The sequence below is a fragment of the Drosophila erecta genome, unplaced genomic scaffold, assembly GCF_003286155.1.
Source record: "Drosophila erecta strain 14021-0224.00,06,07 unplaced genomic scaffold, DereRS2 tig00000021-arrow-pilon, whole genome shotgun sequence".
Taxonomy (NCBI): domain Eukaryota; kingdom Metazoa; phylum Arthropoda; class Insecta; order Diptera; family Drosophilidae; genus Drosophila; species Drosophila erecta.
Window position 1 is genome coordinate 8,256,846 of NW_020825198.1, and position 15,148 is coordinate 8,271,993.

Below are 15,148 nucleotides of genomic sequence, written 5' to 3' on the forward strand. Positions count from 1 at the left end.
TAAATTGAACAGTTATTCGTGACGTCTTACGGCGATACCGATATAGCTGTCGGTTTTCGAGTGCCAACTCCGCCCCCAAATCGCAACAAGCTGCAGCGAAATGGGCAAACAAAACGTGCGGCGATAAGAGCGGACTGATATGGCGGAAATGGTTCCAGCCTTTTAACCTAAAGTCTAAAATGCGACAGGCGTATGAATTCGCACAAAGCCGTGGATAAATAGTGGATAAAAGTACAGTTTGGCTTCCTTATCGCAGGCTTACCTGCGCAAACAATCGCATCCCGTGCAGGTGGGATGAGTAATCGAAATGAAACAAAATGAAACAACACCTGAACGGAAGCCATTTAAGCGAAACGAACGAACGACCCCAGAATAAGAAGAAAGGACTATTACATTTTGAAATTATTATTCATCGGTTTCACGTTCTTGGGTTTATTTTAATTGTTGATCATCAGCCCAGATTTTAAAATTCCTTTATTTCAAATCCGCCTAAGAACCTTTCTAAGCGTTGTGTTGTGTTTGAGTCTTGTCATTCGGTTGGCATCTGGTTCCATAGTGTAGCGGTTATCACGTCTGCTTTACACGCAGAAGGTCTCCGGTTCGATCCCGGATGGAACCAGCAGGAAAGTAGCTTTTTTTTTCTAATTACTTTTGCGCCTAATAATTTTTTTTTAAATCCTTTCATTATAAAAGTTCACAAAGAAAATCGGTAAGATATTATTTCTAAGGAAATCATTTGGAGCATTTGTTTTATTATTTTGAGTGAATAACTTTTCTTTTAATTTTTTGTATACATATGTTATATGGAAAAAAAATGTAGAAATAATAATCTTTAAAAATTAATTTCCGTCAACGTGGTTCCATCCGGGATCGAACCGGAGACCTTCTGCGTGTAAAGCAGACGTGATAACCGCTACACTATGGAACCAGTTATGTGTAGGTTGGCCAAATTTCAGTTTTCTTCCACAAGTCCTGAAAATCCATAGCATGCTTTTAAGCTACCGAAAAATCGATATATATCTTTCCAGTTATTAAAGGTTAATTGTTTTTTAAATATGTTCATTAAAAAAATATATAAATAGATATATAAGTGAGTATAATATTTTTATTTAAAAGCCAAGAGCACATCAATATCATATTTGTGCCTATTCGGGTAAAATCTTGTTACTACTTAGTTGTAAGTATTATAAAATAAGTATAAGTTAGAAATTAAAATTACAAACACAGTTGTAAATATATTGCACCGTTGTTCAACCTAAAAAGTATGTCCTAAGCAATAAATCAACAAAAACTAAGGTCTAACAAAAAGGAAATTCGCTGAGCAAATGAATCTGAGGCTGTAGAAAATCAGGATTAGCAGGAGCAGAAACCAAAACTGGGCGCGCAGACCGCTGAGGACGTGCAGCTGGACTAGCAGTCGATTGTCCTTCCAAAACTCGCTTCAATATCGCCTGGCAGTTGTGGGTCTGGGCACACCCGAGGTTCGCGGCCTGGCGGATTTCGAGCGCATTGGATTGGACACCCCATCGGTGTTGTAGCTGAGATAAACATGTGAGAGATCCAAGAAATCTGGTTCCTTGCCACTCGTCTTGTGGGCCGAGATGTGCTTCCTCATATTGTTGCCCGTATAGGCCACACATTTCAGCTGCCATTCGCCGATGTCCTCGTTCCAGTGCGTATATTGATTAATCATCGATTGGTACTCCTTGGGCACGTACGAATTCAATACCAGCTCGCATAAGGCCAGTTCTCTGGATAGGCTTCTGATATTCTCGTAGATGCCCTCCTTTTCGCGCTGGTGCTCCTGCTGCTGATCTGCCAGCTCAGACTTCACGCCCATTAGCATCTGCATCACGCGGTGTATCTTCTTGGTAATGCCAGTACTGGCATCTTGGAGTGTGGAATAACGCTCCTCAATGTCAATCCTTTCGGTGGCCTTTTGCTGTAGGGTTTGCTTGAGTGCCTCCTCGGACTTCTCATGTTGTTCCAGCTCCGCTATGGATTGCTCTAGCAGCAGCTCTTGCGTCTGGGCTTTCTCCAGGAGATTCTCCCCACCAACGAGAATTTTGCCTTCCAGTGAGACCAATTTATTGCGAAGTGTTTCCTGCTCCGTCTTAGCATGCTCGATTTCCTTCTGATGCTCGTTCTTGCGCTTGGCCAGTTCCTCTTTTTCGGCATCGGTTTTCTCGCGCTTCTTCTTTGGCTTTTTCTCCACGGCCTGGATCGTGGACGATTCCATTTCGATCTCCAGTGGAGCCTCCAGCTCGTCATCTGCCGTATCCTCCTCCTCTTCGGAGCTCGGTGGCTCCTCTTCCAAGCTGTCGCCCTCCTCCAATTGCTTGCGCAGTCGGGCAATCTCCTCCTGAAAGTGGCGAAGCAGAGCATCTTTGGGTTCCTCATTAATGTGCATGCGATTCTGGATATTCTTAGCACGACTAGCATAGCGCAGAGTGGATATAGTTTCCATATAGTTGCTATCCGCTGGACTAATGGTGGCGCACATCACGGTCTTGGAGTTTCCACCCAAAGAGTCCTGCAGAAGTCGAGTTAGCTTGGAGTTCCTATACGGTATGTGTGTGCTCTTTCCATCCACCAAAGCACTGATCACATTTCCCAGCACCGAAAGCGATAGATTGATCTTGGTGGCCTCTTTAAGTCTCTGTCCACTGGCCTGCGTCTTCGACTGCCTTTCGGAGCCGGCGAGATCCACCAGCTGTAGCTTACCCATTCTCACGTGCTGGACATCACCTTCACCCAGCTCACTTCTCTCCACAGTAATGGAGAAAATGGCATGAGAACGGGAACTCTCCTGGTTCATTTTGGTGGCACCTACGGCACGATTTTTGTTACCCAATCGCATTATGTTCTCCAGATCATCGGCGTTGTGCACCACATAGCCACTGAGATCCTTAACAAAGACGCCGATGTCTGGTCGCTCCTTGACCTCCAGACTCTTGCCCACATCCTTGCCCAGTAGATCGCGCACCTCCTCGTTATAGATCTCCATATAGCTGACTCGCACCAGGAACTTCTGGTTCTCCTTGGCCTTTGCAATGTGCCCAAAGATGTGCGCGAATGCATTCGGAATGATGCCCTTTGTTTGCGGCGAATCCGGATTCCCAGACATGGTATACGTCTTCCCGGTGCCCGTTTGTCCGTAGGCCAGGATGGTGCCATTATAGCCCTCCAGCACCTTGTCCACAATCGGACGGGCGGTGTCCACATAGAGATCCATTTGATTCGAGCCCCCATCAAACACATTGTCGAAGTAGTACGTCTTCGGCGGTTCATTGGCGGTGGCATTCGGTTTCATCACCGTAATGGCTCGGTTTATCTTATCCACCGAAATCGCACTTAGCGCTCCCGCGGACAATTCATTTTTATCCATGGGTCGCGTTCGCACCACCACACGCACATTCTCGATTTCGTCATCGAGTTGGGCCGTTGTTCCCGAATTTCCCTCCTCCTGCGGCATGGCGTTCTGCGTCCTGGGATTGGTGACTTTATTCCTTGCCTGGCGAGAGCTATTAACCACTTTTTGCGCTGACCGCACTTAGTGGAAATCAATAATGGGGTTTTTTTCTCGCATTTGTTTATGCGTTGCTAGGTTTTTTTTGTTTGGCGAATGATTAACTGGTAGTCAGCTGTTATCGATAAGTGGGGGTGTGCGAAAAACTGGCCACGGGGATGCCAGACCAACGGAAAACTCATCGGTTAGACCGTAGATATATAAATATATTATATTATGATTATATATAAAATAATAAATAAAATATATCAAGTCTTTGATAGGTTAAGCAATCGAAGGATATTTTGTGCACTGTTACTGTTATATATTTCTTATGTCTTTAAGCGCTTATTCAAGAATTTTCCAACTTTGTGTCTAAGAACATAAACATCATCATTGAATTTTATAGAATATTATGTGTTTAATAGTCCGTTGTGATAAGCAAAATTACATAACAGACCCCAAAATTCTGCTAATGCTTATTACAGTTTGCACAGCTGCTTTGTTGATTCGTATTGATATCAAGTGGTTTCCAAAATATCGAAACTTCCAACTTGATGTCAACAAAAAGATCCAATTGGATTATAATGTATTTTGAATCAACAAGTGGGAAAACGGTAATTTCGAATATATCGTGAATAAAATGAATTCTTTAGAAATAATTGGACAAAGATGGAAATCACTAAGCAATTAAAGTATACTTTTTGGTATATATTTAAAAAAAGTGATGAATGTTAAGAAATTTTTAATTACTGCCTAGAAAAGAAGAATAATATTATACAGAAAATAAAAATTAAAAATATTGAATTAAAATATCTGATGAAAAATACCAACTAACTAACTATCGCCCCCGCCGATTCGCTCGCAAACGAGCGAGTTGCCCACCACCTCCGCGAGAGAGCAGCGAAGAAGAGGAAGACGTTGTGGCAGTGGAACTGAAAGATTGATTCGATTGGCGATTGGCTGCCCGCAGAGTTTCCTTTACCGACCAGACGACGCAGAAATTAAAACTCCGGCCACCATGGCAGCGACATTGCGAAGATTCCATGGCATGAGATTGCTGAAATCGGCGCCAGCACTCAGCCTGCAGCAGGTAAAGATCGGGAAACGGCGGATGCAAGTTTTCCACAGCCACCGCAGCACCTTGAAGGAGTCGTGTCAGATGGAGATGAACATGAAATAATACCACTCCCGGGCATAAAATCCAAGGACCAATGGTGCGCACTGGGTGGCATAGTGAGTGGTATCCGTGGTTGCAATGGGATTAAACGAACTCAGATACGAACCGAGCAACCCAATTATGTAACTCCGTGCAAAAATTCGTACTCTCCTTGGGCGAGCGTTAGAACTAAATGGCATCTCCTCTCCTTGCAGGCGAAGAACCTCTCCTCCGCCGGAAGCTGGGCCAGTGGCAACAAGAAGGTAAGTCTGCGAGTCAGGAATCCCACATATTCCCTCACTTCGCATTTCATAATACCCGACCGGACCTAACCTCAAAACGCGTTTGCTTCTCGGTGACTGTGTGCGTGTGTGCGTGCGTGTGTGTGCACGGCGAACAGCTGATCGGAGCCTTGGGAGCGATCACCGGCGGAGTGGGTGCCCTCATCTACGCCCTGGAGCAGTCCGTGCAGGCCTCCGGCAGCGAGGTGCACTCCCCCGCGCAACCCTGGTCCCACAAGGGCCTCTTCGACGCTTTGGACCACCAGAGGTAAGCGATGGTGCGGGTATTTTCCCGGCTAAGCTAAGCAGTGGTCATGATGTGGTCACTTCCACCTATCGAGCAGCTTACGAAATGTATCTCAAATGAATTGGAATAGATTTCTGCAAAATGTTCAGTGTGTAGCCAGATTTTATTAAAAAAGTTAATAGTGAGCTGTGACAAAGATTATATATCAAGTATTTTAATGTATCTCAAAAGTATCACATTCGTTTTAGAAAACACAGTCAATTCTATCAATAAATATCTGATAACGAACATAGATTAACAACAATATATACATATACTACACTTTGATTATAAAGATTGATCAGAAAAACAATCAGCAGAGCATAGAACAATTAGGAATTGTTGCATGAAGATAATAGTGGTTACTAGGTTTTTAGGAACAAATTTGTGAAAAGTATCTGCTTTAATGAAAATATTGAAGTACAAGATGGTGCTAAAACCCCTGGCTCTGCTATCCAGGCACTAACATCATTTCAATTCTTACTTTTAGCGTTCGTCGCGGCTACGAGGTGTACAAGCAGGTGTGCTCCGCTTGCCACTCGATGCAATACATTGCCTACCGCAACCTGGTTGGTGTCACCCACACCGAAGCCGAGGCCAAGGCTGAAGCCGAGCAGATCACGGTAGGGTTCTGAAAGGACAACTAGATCTACATGGTTACTAATTGCGTTGACTTGCATGTGCCCGTAACAGGTCAAGGACGGTCCCGATGACACCGGCAACTACTACACTCGCCCAGGCAAGCTGTCGGACTACTTCCCGTCGCCCTATCCCAACGAGGAGGCGGCCCGTGCTGCCAACAATGGTGCTTATCCTCCGGATCTGAGCTACATCGTGTCGGCCCGCAAGGGCGGAGAGGATTACATCTTCTCGCTGCTCACGGGCTACCATGATGCTCCTGCTGGAGTGGTCCTGCGCGAGGGCCAGTACTTCAACCCGTACTTCCCGGGTGGCGCCATTTCCATGGCCCAGGTGTTGTACAACGAGGTGGGTGGCTAAACCAATGTATTCTGTTTGAAAATATCGATTTAAATTCCTTACTCAAGAAGGTGCTTTTATCTGTAAATAATTCGAGTTAAGAAGCTCCGGACTAATGATTTACAATCGATATAATAGAACAAGATTAGACATTAAGATTAGAGGGCAATATTTAATGACTACGCCCCTTTCAGGTCATTGAGTACGAGGACGGCACACCACCGACGCAGAGCCAGCTGGCCAAGGATGTGGCCACTTTCCTGAAGTGGACCTCCGAGCCGGAGCACGATGACCGCAAGCAGCTGCTGATCAAGGTGATCGGCATCCTCGGCTTCCTGACCGTCATCTCGTATTACATTAAGCGACACAAGTGGTCATCGCTCAAGTCGCGGAAGATCGTGTTCGTGCCCAAGGAGAAGTAGAATGTTTGAATTTGATTTTGATGGTGTGAAGAAATGCAGTGTTATCGCGGCTTTACCGACTAATAAAGATAAATCAATTTTAAGCAAAATCAAACACACACAAGTGAGCATCCGCAACCACCACCAAGTCAATGTTCTCTCTCCGCTGAAATATAAACACAAAAACTATCCAATTTGCGAGAGCCAACAAAACGATCCAATAAAACTAGCTAAATCTACAATATCCTTGGTATCCGTATCCCAGTACCACACGAAGATCAGACCGGCAGATTCAATGAGAGGGGTATTAAGGCTACTAGCGCAATGATTGATGGATTATGTAGCATTGATTGTGTATAGATTCGATAAATCAATTATGTATTTAAAACAATAAACAATTGACAAATAAACGGAAATGATTGGAAAATCATTTCTTGGCTGCGGCGGGCAACAGTTCATCGGAAATAGTCGGGAAAAGCAGCAGAAAGTTTGGAATTTCAAAACAGTATAAACATTTATATTTTTGCCCCATGAAGTGTTTCAGTTTTTAATTTTGTAGGTTCCTTGATTGTGTTTACCCTCGCTAAGAAGTGTAAATATTTTTAAAGGAATCCCACAACGAATCCCAGTTATGCGGAACTTTTACTCTGTGCTCCCCATAAGTGATGAATGATACGCTGCACTCTTACACGTTTTATTGGATTAATTGTTTTATTTAGAAGCTTAAATTAAAGTATTATTTTAATCATCGTTCATCGTTCTGTCCGCTCGATTTCCTCATCGGCTTAGTGTGTGTGTGTGTTTCTATATATATATCTATAATTTCCACAATTCAATGATTATAAATCGCGCCCCTCGTCCCAAGCGATTCGGGAGGAAGATATTGAAAGAATATGAAATCAACTAAAAATCGCTTCTTTAAAAAAATAAACGTTCGTACTGTCGCCGCCTACAAAAGTTCTGTTCGACATGGTTTTATTTAAATTAATATATATTTTGCTTTATGTATATAATTAATAAAGTTTTAGTTTACGCAAAAAACAATAATTACGCTTGGCTCTCACGCTGTGATCTTAATTTATCTTTATCATTGTTATGCATTATTTTTCTGTTCGATTAGTTTACGAATTTGTTGTTTGAAGGGTTGAAATCATAATCTGAGTTTTGGAATCTCTCAGGCATTTACTTGTTTCGCTCGCTGCTGTTTTATTTCTTATTCAAGAAGTTTTCTTATTTTCTTTTTTTGTTTGTTTCTGTTTTGTTGGGACTGAAGTAGAAGTAAAGTAACCAAACACGATGACATAGTTCATGACGGAAGGGACGACGACGATCTTTTCATAGTGACGCTCCTATCGCATTTTTCGCTGCTGTTCCCTTTACTTATAGTATAGCTTGCATTTGGTTGTTGTTCTTGCCACAATAACCGCACTCGATCTTTATTACGTTCATTAATAATCATTCGCTGCCGCACGTTGCCGAAAGCAACTCGGAGGAGCAGCCGCCACACAATCTCTTCATTCCACGAACGTGGCGACCTTGGTCTTGGACTTTTGGACTGATGGGGTTTTCCTGCTTTTATTGGGTGTGGATGCTGCTCCCGCTCAAGTTGCAAACGATGCTGATGCAGCTGCTGCTGGTGTTGCTAACGGATGTTGTCGACTAAAAACAGCTTCCTTCTGGCGGCTGTGCCAGCTTCAGGTTCTCTTTCATGGTCATAATCCTACGGATTTCCTGCAGCATCGTTTTTATATTGTACTCGCGACTCCACCTGGCCAACATCTGAACTGATCTATGATCAACCTGTTGGGATTTCGAATAAATCATTAGCATTCGTTGTTTATCCCCCATCCGATTGTATGCACTTACCACGCCATTGTTCTGATTAATGCAGTTTATGTTTACTTTAGTTATAAACCTGAGCGTTGGTGGCTCATCCGGATAGCGTTCGCCGCACTCGATCTTTAGCGAATACATTCGATTCTCGAATGGTGTCTGTAAGCACAAGAATTTACCATCAACATTAAATGAGTCTTGACTGATTATACGCTAAATACTCTGTGCATTTACGGCCAGAGTGTCGATGAGTCAGGCGCCCATTCCCCTTTGGTTGCCACTGCAACTAAGCCAAGTTGGGGCTCTGTTCGAAGACCCTGCCACCCAAACTCCTCAATGATTCATGCGGCGGCGCGCGCAACACTTCTAGACTATACAAAAATTAAATGCAAATTTAGTTTTCCGTCGCTTTCCTGGTTGGTAATTCAAGGCTAAAGCTGTTTTCAAGAAATTCATGGTAATTGGAATATTGCCTTGTGAATAAAATAAGAATAAATTAGCACGTTCTCGTTTACTTTCCTACACCTATATTTTCTAGCTATAATTCTAGATCGTAGCTGGTAGTTTCCATTCAAGATTAAATCCTAGCAGACTGCAGGATCTGCATCACATTAACCAAGTAAACTAAACATTGACCTTTCTATTACATCATTGGAAGCCAGATATTTAGTAAAGCCAATGACTTCTGAAGCCCACTCACAATGAGTTGCATCAGCAGTGCTAATGAAATGCAAATATTATCAAATTCTTTTGCACCGAAGAGATAAAAGCTTTCAAAGAATGTGCCCTCTAAGCTGAATCTCCTATTCATGATTTAAGCGATAAAACGTCAATAATCCTACAGAACAACCAGATAAATTGGGCTTATCTGGTGACGTAGCGAGGAAAGTCCAATTGAAATGGAAACTTACTCTAGGCGGACCGATGATCATGCCGATCCAGTAGGTGAGCGTCATGTCGTCGTCGTTCTCCAATCCCCACGATATGGTGCCATCGCCCACGCCCTTCTGGCCCTGATCCAGCTCCTCCAGTAAGCGGAAATTTCGTGGCACCACTGCAATGTGAAACGGCAAGGAGGTGAGAACTCGATGACATAATGCATTTTCACTGAAAAACTTAAAACTTTAAATTAATCAAGTTAACTGGCAGCTTGTTTTCAATTTTTTCGTTTGCGGGGCCGGAAAGTTCTATACTTTCCAAAAATTCGTAATTATTTAATAATGGACTCCTTCAGATAAGGTAATATATAATTACAAAAATATATGATTAGACAAAAAAAAAAAATTAAAGATGCACTTTTATATAAAATAAGATTGGATGCATAGGAACAAAAATTTGTAGGGTAATTTTGTAGTATCCAAATGACCAGTTGAATCATAATATTCATCCATTTTGGAAACTATTCCATTAATTTTCTTATTGGCTTTAAGTTAGCTTGGAAGCCTTTAGGAAAACAGCATTCGCGGTGCTATTTCGGGCACCTTTTCTCTCAGTGTGGGGTCATATGGGTACGTGTTGTTGTTGGTTTGCGCTCTGCTTCTCGTGTTGTTTTTGTTTTCGGCCGTGTGACTTTGTACGCATTTTCGTGCAGAGAACACAAGCAAAAAAAAAAGTGCGAAGAGCAGATATTAGGAACGATGGGCGCGGAGGGGAGGGTGTGTCGGCGGGGGCGGGGCGAAAGCATAATTTCTGCATTTGCAAAAACAATCCAAGCAAATGTAAATGGCAGCTAATTTAATTAGAAAAGGAAGGCAGCTTTGCAAGAACGCACGCAAAACGCAAGTGTGCAAAAAAATAAAGAAAAAACTTAAAAAGTATGATGGCAAGAAGAAGAGCGTGCGCGAGCGAGAGAGCCAGTTAGTGAGGGGTGGAGCGGGGGTGATATTTCGGAAAATGTCAAGTCACGAAGCCAAATTGCAACGGAGTTTTTCCAACGCCATACGCGGCCAAAGAAAACTGCAGAAGCAGCGTGGTCCGCTGGCGAAAATACATTTCCATTCGCCCGTTTCGCTTTTATCGGCTTTCGTCTTTCGCCCTTGCTTTCGTCTTCTTTTTGCCCGTTTTGCACACACACACACATTGCGGTCCGCTTTCCAGGCTCGTTGTGGCGGAAAAATTGCCGCCGGGCAGCGGGAAATGCGGCAATCGGATGGCTAACACTTCCGGGCAGGCGGGGATCGCATTTTTAAGCTGCCAAATTGCTAATTTATCAATTTTATTTCTTACCAACGCCGGTACTTGATGTATTCGCCATTGTGGTTAACGCTAAATGCTAAAATACCGAATAAGTGTGCTAACGCGTTTCGTGTGTGATGTGACCGGTGCAGTTTTAGTTTTGGGTTTGCGTACTTACCAACTCTGATTTATGTGCACTTAACAGTGGCTACTGAAACGCCCTCTATAACAGCACTGTTAATTGCATTAGTTAATAAAAATTCAAAACTAATTGATCTAAAATGCAAGGCATATTTTCTCAAAGTAATAAATTAATTAAATAGTTGTTTTTAAATCATTAGCTCACAAGTTTTTGATAAGATATGGTCACACCAAAAAGGGCAGCCAGCTGCTCTGCTATCAGCGCTGTTAACTAACATGACACAGTGTCCAATGTTAACGCGTCAGCTTTTTAAACAAACCAATTGCAACCGATTAAATATTAATTGGCGAGTACTCTCCGCCCGAGAAATTAATGCACCAGCAATAGAGGAACCAGCATGGAAAGCCTGTACCACCAAACCAACAATGCGGTAAAGGACATCGAGCGGGACTTCCAGCGGCTGAGTCAGCTTAGTGCCCAGGAATCCCTTGACGTGGAAAACGGGATTCAATTGAAGATTACCCAGGCGAATGCGTAGGTTTACTGATGAAATACATCCCAAAACCTTGTATTATTAACGGTTTATCTTATGTATTTAGAAACTGCGATCGATTGGACGTACTACTGTTTAAGGTGCCCCCTTCACAGAGGCAAAGCTCCAAACTCCGCGTAGATCAGCTGAAATACGACCTGAGACACCTGCAGACATCACTGCAAACGGCGAGGGAGCGAAGACAGCGGCGGATGCAGGAGATCTCGGAAAGGGAGCAGCTACTGAACCACAGATTCACGGCAAACAGCTCTCAGCCGGAGGAAACCCGCCTGCAATTGGACTACGAACTGCAACATCATACGCAGCTGGGGAACGCCCATCGGGGTGTGGACGATATGATTGCCTCGGGCAGCGGCATACTGGAGAGCCTAATCTCCCAGAGAATGACGCTTGGTGGAGCGCACAAGAGAATCCAGGCAATAGGCAGCACACTGGGCCTGTCCAATCACACCATGAAACTTATAGAACGCCGGCTGGTCGAAGATCGCCGCATATTCATCGGTGGAGTGGTAGTCACCTTGATCATCATCGCCCTGATCATCTATTTCCTAGTGCTCTAATCTGAAGACAGCGTGTTTAGTTGAGTTTAAATTAGATGTACTCTATTTTGTAAAATGTTAAATGCACAATGTTTTAATCATCGCTCTCCAGTGAGATATTGCTGCCGAACCGCTGGTACAGATGGGCCTTCAGCTCGTCCATTTCCGCCTTGGTAACCTTCGCCTTGGCCTCCACGCCGGCTATCTCTTTGAGCACCTGCTCCTTGGTGTCCTTCAGCATTTCCTGTGTCTTCTCCAGCTTGTGCGAGAGGAACACCTCGCCCACCAGGAACGGTATGTCCTCGTCCTCGTCGAAGAGCTCAATCTCCTCCAGCGCCTCCTCCACGCTCTTCAGCTCATTGCGCTTCATCTCCAGCTCCGCCTTGAAGTCATCCATGCGGGCATTGTGCTTCGCGAAGCGGTTGATTCGCTGCTGGTCCTCGAAGGAGATGTGCACATCATCATGCTGGAATAATGGGAAATCAATGCGATTATTGATTGCCTGAGAATATGTCATCAATTTCAACTGAGCAGCTGAACAGTGAAACCATCGCAAAGTGAGGTTACTTTTTAGTGCCATCAGCTGTCCATTGATGATTCACCAAGACTCACGTTCTGGAACACTTTGTTCGTGCCGCTCGCTACTTTTGCTGCCATCTTCCAGTAGGTGTTTATGTATTAAATAAATATTTTTGAGGTTTTACAAACAGTTGCTGTTTTCGGTGCTTGGCAAAATTTATTTGTTTAACATTTCAGTGCTGACAAACAGCGAACAGTTAACAGAGAGCGTGAGGCGTTAGGTTATTTAAGTCAGTGATTCTGTTATGTAGAAACAGCTTATTTCTTTATTAAAATAATTTCATATAAGTTTAAAGTCTTTATTAGTCTATTATTAGTATGTATAAATATTAAATATACATAAAAAATGTGATATGGAGGGCTATAATATTTTAGCTATTTGCTTGGCTGGTTTTCATTTTCAAATAGCTTTAGCATGGCCCTCGCTAGCTAACAGTGTAAGTAACGTGTAAAAATAGGTATATGTGTAATTTTACTTGCCAGTACATGTAATCCTTTGTAGAATATTTTGTATCTCAGTTAATTTTTAAAATGTGGCTATTATTAAATTTAAATCTATTTATATAAAAATGGGCTTAAAACGTTTATACAAAGAAGGTTTACTAAAAGCATTGTGATCGTAATCGTAAGCTCGGAACATTACCCATTAGTAAAATAAGAAGATATAATACAAATTTATAAAAACATGTTCTGAGTAATTACTTTTCAGCGCTTTTTTCGTGCTTCTTAATATGTGTCACTACAAAACTAAGCGATTAAATAAAAACACGTATTAATTGTTTCCCATATAATGCTCGCCATTTATTCGCCACGAATTAAGCCACACAGCTAATTAGTCAAAGTTATTATTGCTTCCTTTTGGCCATACGATTTAATCGCTAATTGTTTGCACATGTCACAAATTAAGCAAAAACTAATAGATTATTACAGTTAATCACCGTAATTAATCGGGATTTCTTCGCCCGATGCAATTAAATTTCCGTTTTGCAGCTTAGGAATTCTCACTTCACCTCCGTTTCCATTGAATTCGCACGATTTCATCCGCATTAAACTGAGTAATTCGGTTGGAGAATGCATTTGCCACTTTCATTTCCCCTTTCGAATATTATCAAAATATGCAAATGCAATTAGACGGAACTTAAGATAATCCATGGAGGGAGTGGGAAAGTGCAGTGAGAGTGGGAAAGTGATAGTGTTAATATCCTGGCGATGACTCTGCTTTTCCTTTCGCTTTTCCGCCGAAAGTCCCTCTGGGCATTGTCATTTCACAAATTGAAATCATTCCGGTTTTAGGCAAATACAACATGCCAGGGGGAATTCTTTTTAATTATATGTATATTATGGCGCTTTGCTGCAGACTCTGCAAATTGATGCCTAATTTATTGCATTTGCATCGCATCCATTGCAATTGAGCCATGGAAAAAGTTGTTTGCTGCAACAAGTTGTGCGTTGACTTTTATCCTAGGTATCGAATTTGTATTTTGAAAACTTCATCAGCTTATTGGCTTAGCTCGAAATCAGATTATCCTTGGGCCTTCGATTGAGCAAACATATCGACTGGTGTTTCGCATCTGTTGGCTGCTGCAATTTATTCTAATTTCAATTCCATTTGTTGGTTTATTTCTGTAAACTGCAACACGGATTCGCATTAAATATTTGATTCCAGATATTGTTCGCATTTTAAGGCGCTTAAGGATTTTAGCTCAACGCTTGTTTAATTCTAGCTGTGTGTTTTGCCATTGAAATAATATTTAACATTCGTTTATAATCAAATTAAATACATTTTAAAATGTGTTTGGGCTTGTATCTCTTGTGGAATCCACTCCCATTGACCCACTTTCGGGTCATCGAGTGATGCCCACATCGAGGTTCCTTGCTAAAAGGATCCCTGCTTCCCGCATCCTTCGGCCGTTATCCTCCAGTGCGTGAGTCCTGAAACACGAGGGAAATCAAAGGACACGGCGTCAATCAGTTTTCCACTAAACCAGGCACATGTCGGTCACCTCCTGCGGGCTCCTTTGCCTCCTTTCCCTATCTGCGTGTCCTGTGGATTTCCCCCTTTTTCCGATCTCCATCAAGTGGAAAACTTGGCAGCAATTGGCGAGCGGCAGTTGAAGTACGACTACCTCATCTCTCTCCAAAAAAAGATAGTTAAACTTTGCTTGGCTGGGCTATTGACATATTTCGGATGCTTCCAGTTGGTATTTACGTTTGCCCAACTATTTCATTGTTTGTCCATTTTGCAGGATGAATGTGCTTTGATTTCGATTCCATTGCACACAAGGACACTTTGTTTCGGCAAATGCAGTTGTAGTTATCCTTTTAAGTTTGGTCCTTGCATTTAGAAAAATAGGATTTATATTATTATTATTTTATTTAAAAATGTGCAAAAATGAAATGGGAAATGGCCGGATTGCTGCTGGTACAAGTTTCCCTTACAGTTTACCTTTGATATGAACATTTCTGCATATAACGCTATAGTTAGATTAAAGAAGAAATTGTTTATGTTTAATTGGAATGATTTGATTGCATGCTTTAAGTTGCCCCGATTGAATGAGCCAAGCCCTGAAAATGAAGTTAACATATTTGGGCTCTCATTTCGCATGCCGTTTACGTTCTTGAGTCTCTTGACTTTTTCGGATTCGATTGCAATTTGTGTTATTAAAAGCCGCCTCTTGCTGGAGGCCCAGCTATAGCTTTAATGCGTTAATTTA

The 15,148-nt window shown here is 42.5% G+C and overlaps 5 protein-coding genes and 2 non-coding genes across 7 annotated transcripts; 3 read left to right on the forward strand and 4 right to left on the reverse strand.

Annotated features, from left to right (window-relative positions):
• Nucleotides 1–546: 546 nt before the first annotated feature.
• On the forward strand, nt 547–619 carry Trnav-uac. The gene has a single exon. It is a non-coding gene; the product is annotated as a tRNA-Val (tRNA).
• A 236-nt stretch (nt 620–855) lies between these two features.
• Nucleotides 856–928, reverse strand: Trnav-uac. Its single transcript has one exon. It is a non-coding gene; the product is annotated as a tRNA-Val (tRNA).
• Nucleotides 929–1,085: 157 nt separating this feature from the next.
• LOC6544331 (kinesin-like protein KIF3A) lies at nt 1,086–3,675 on the reverse strand. Its single transcript, XM_001971946.3, has one exon. The coding sequence runs from the start codon at nt 3,473–3,475 to the stop codon at nt 1,442–1,444; it is 2,034 nt and encodes a 677-aa protein (XP_001971982.1). The 5' UTR covers nt 3,476–3,675; the 3' UTR covers nt 1,086–1,441.
• A 690-nt stretch (nt 3,676–4,365) lies between these two features.
• Nucleotides 4,366–7,043, forward strand: LOC6544332 (cytochrome c1, heme protein, mitochondrial). Its single transcript, XM_001971947.3, has 6 exons — nt 4,366–4,601; nt 4,883–4,930; nt 5,068–5,216; nt 5,725–5,857; nt 5,928–6,221; nt 6,407–7,043. The coding sequence occupies exons 1-6, from the start codon at nt 4,530–4,532 to the stop codon at nt 6,632–6,634; spliced, it is 924 nt and encodes a 307-aa protein (XP_001971983.1). The 5' UTR covers nt 4,366–4,529; the 3' UTR covers nt 6,635–7,043.
• Nucleotides 7,044–7,859: 816 nt separating this feature from the next.
• Nucleotides 7,860–10,790, reverse strand: LOC6544333 (ubiquitin-conjugating enzyme E2 variant 1). Its single transcript, XM_001971948.3, has 4 exons — nt 10,673–10,790; nt 9,358–9,500; nt 8,480–8,605; nt 7,860–8,413 (listed from the first exon to the last, which is right to left on the reverse strand). Exons 1-4 carry the CDS (start codon nt 10,698–10,700, stop codon nt 8,273–8,275), a joined length of 438 nt encoding a protein of 145 aa, XP_001971984.1. The 5' UTR covers nt 10,701–10,790; the 3' UTR covers nt 7,860–8,272.
• A 205-nt stretch (nt 10,791–10,995) lies between these two features.
• Nucleotides 10,996–11,958, forward strand: LOC6544334 (probable Golgi SNAP receptor complex member 2). Its single transcript, XM_001971949.3, has 2 exons — nt 10,996–11,297; nt 11,363–11,958. The coding sequence occupies exons 1-2, from the start codon at nt 11,161–11,163 to the stop codon at nt 11,874–11,876; spliced, it is 651 nt and encodes a 216-aa protein (XP_001971985.1). The 5' UTR covers nt 10,996–11,160; the 3' UTR covers nt 11,877–11,958.
• On the reverse strand, nt 11,892–12,652 carry LOC6544335 (probable prefoldin subunit 4). The gene is made up of 2 exons (XM_001971950.3): nt 12,468–12,652; nt 11,892–12,321 (listed from the first exon to the last, which is right to left on the reverse strand). Exons 1-2 carry the CDS (start codon nt 12,510–12,512, stop codon nt 11,950–11,952), a joined length of 417 nt encoding a protein of 138 aa, XP_001971986.1. The 5' UTR covers nt 12,513–12,652; the 3' UTR covers nt 11,892–11,949.
• Between the last annotated feature and the right edge of the window lie 2,496 nt (nt 12,653–15,148).

Excerpts from the sequence above, each read along its gene's own strand:
- LOC6544335 (XM_001971950.3), bottom strand. The coding sequence starts at position 12,512 with ATGGCAGCAAAAGTAGCGAGCGGCACGAACAAAGTGTTCCAGAAC. Across the intron at positions 12,322-12,467 it reads CGAACAAAGTGTTCCAGAAC|CATGATGATGTGCACATCTC; the intron begins GTGAGTCTTGGT and ends CCATTATTCCAG.
- LOC6544333 (XM_001971948.3), bottom strand. The coding sequence starts at position 10,700 with ATGGCGAATACATCAAGTACCGGCGTTG. Across the intron at positions 9,501-10,672 it reads TACATCAAGTACCGGCGTTG|TGGTGCCACGAAATTTCCGC; the intron begins GTAAGAAATAAA and ends TTCACATTGCAG. Across the intron at positions 8,606-9,357 it reads TGATCATCGGTCCGCCTAGA|ACACCATTCGAGAATCGAAT; the intron begins GTAAGTTTCCAT and ends TTGTGCTTACAG.
- LOC6544332 (XM_001971947.3), top strand. The coding sequence starts at position 4,530 with ATGGCAGCGACATTGCGAAGATTCCATGGCATGAGATTGCTGAAATCG. Across the intron at positions 4,602-4,882 it reads CAGCACTCAGCCTGCAGCAG|GCGAAGAACCTCTCCTCCGC; the intron begins GTAAAGATCGGG and ends CTCTCCTTGCAG. Across the intron at positions 5,858-5,927 it reads CTGAAGCCGAGCAGATCACG|GTCAAGGACGGTCCCGATGA; the intron begins GTAGGGTTCTGA and ends TGCCCGTAACAG.
- LOC6544334 (XM_001971949.3), top strand. The coding sequence starts at position 11,161 with ATGGAAAGCCTGTACCACCAAACCAACAATGCGGTAAAGGACATCGAG. Across the intron at positions 11,298-11,362 it reads AAGATTACCCAGGCGAATGC|AAACTGCGATCGATTGGACG; the intron begins GTAGGTTTACTG and ends TTATGTATTTAG.
- LOC6544331 (XM_001971946.3), bottom strand. The coding sequence starts at position 3,475 with ATGCCGCAGGAGGAGGGAAATTCGGGAACAACGGCCCAACTCGATGAC.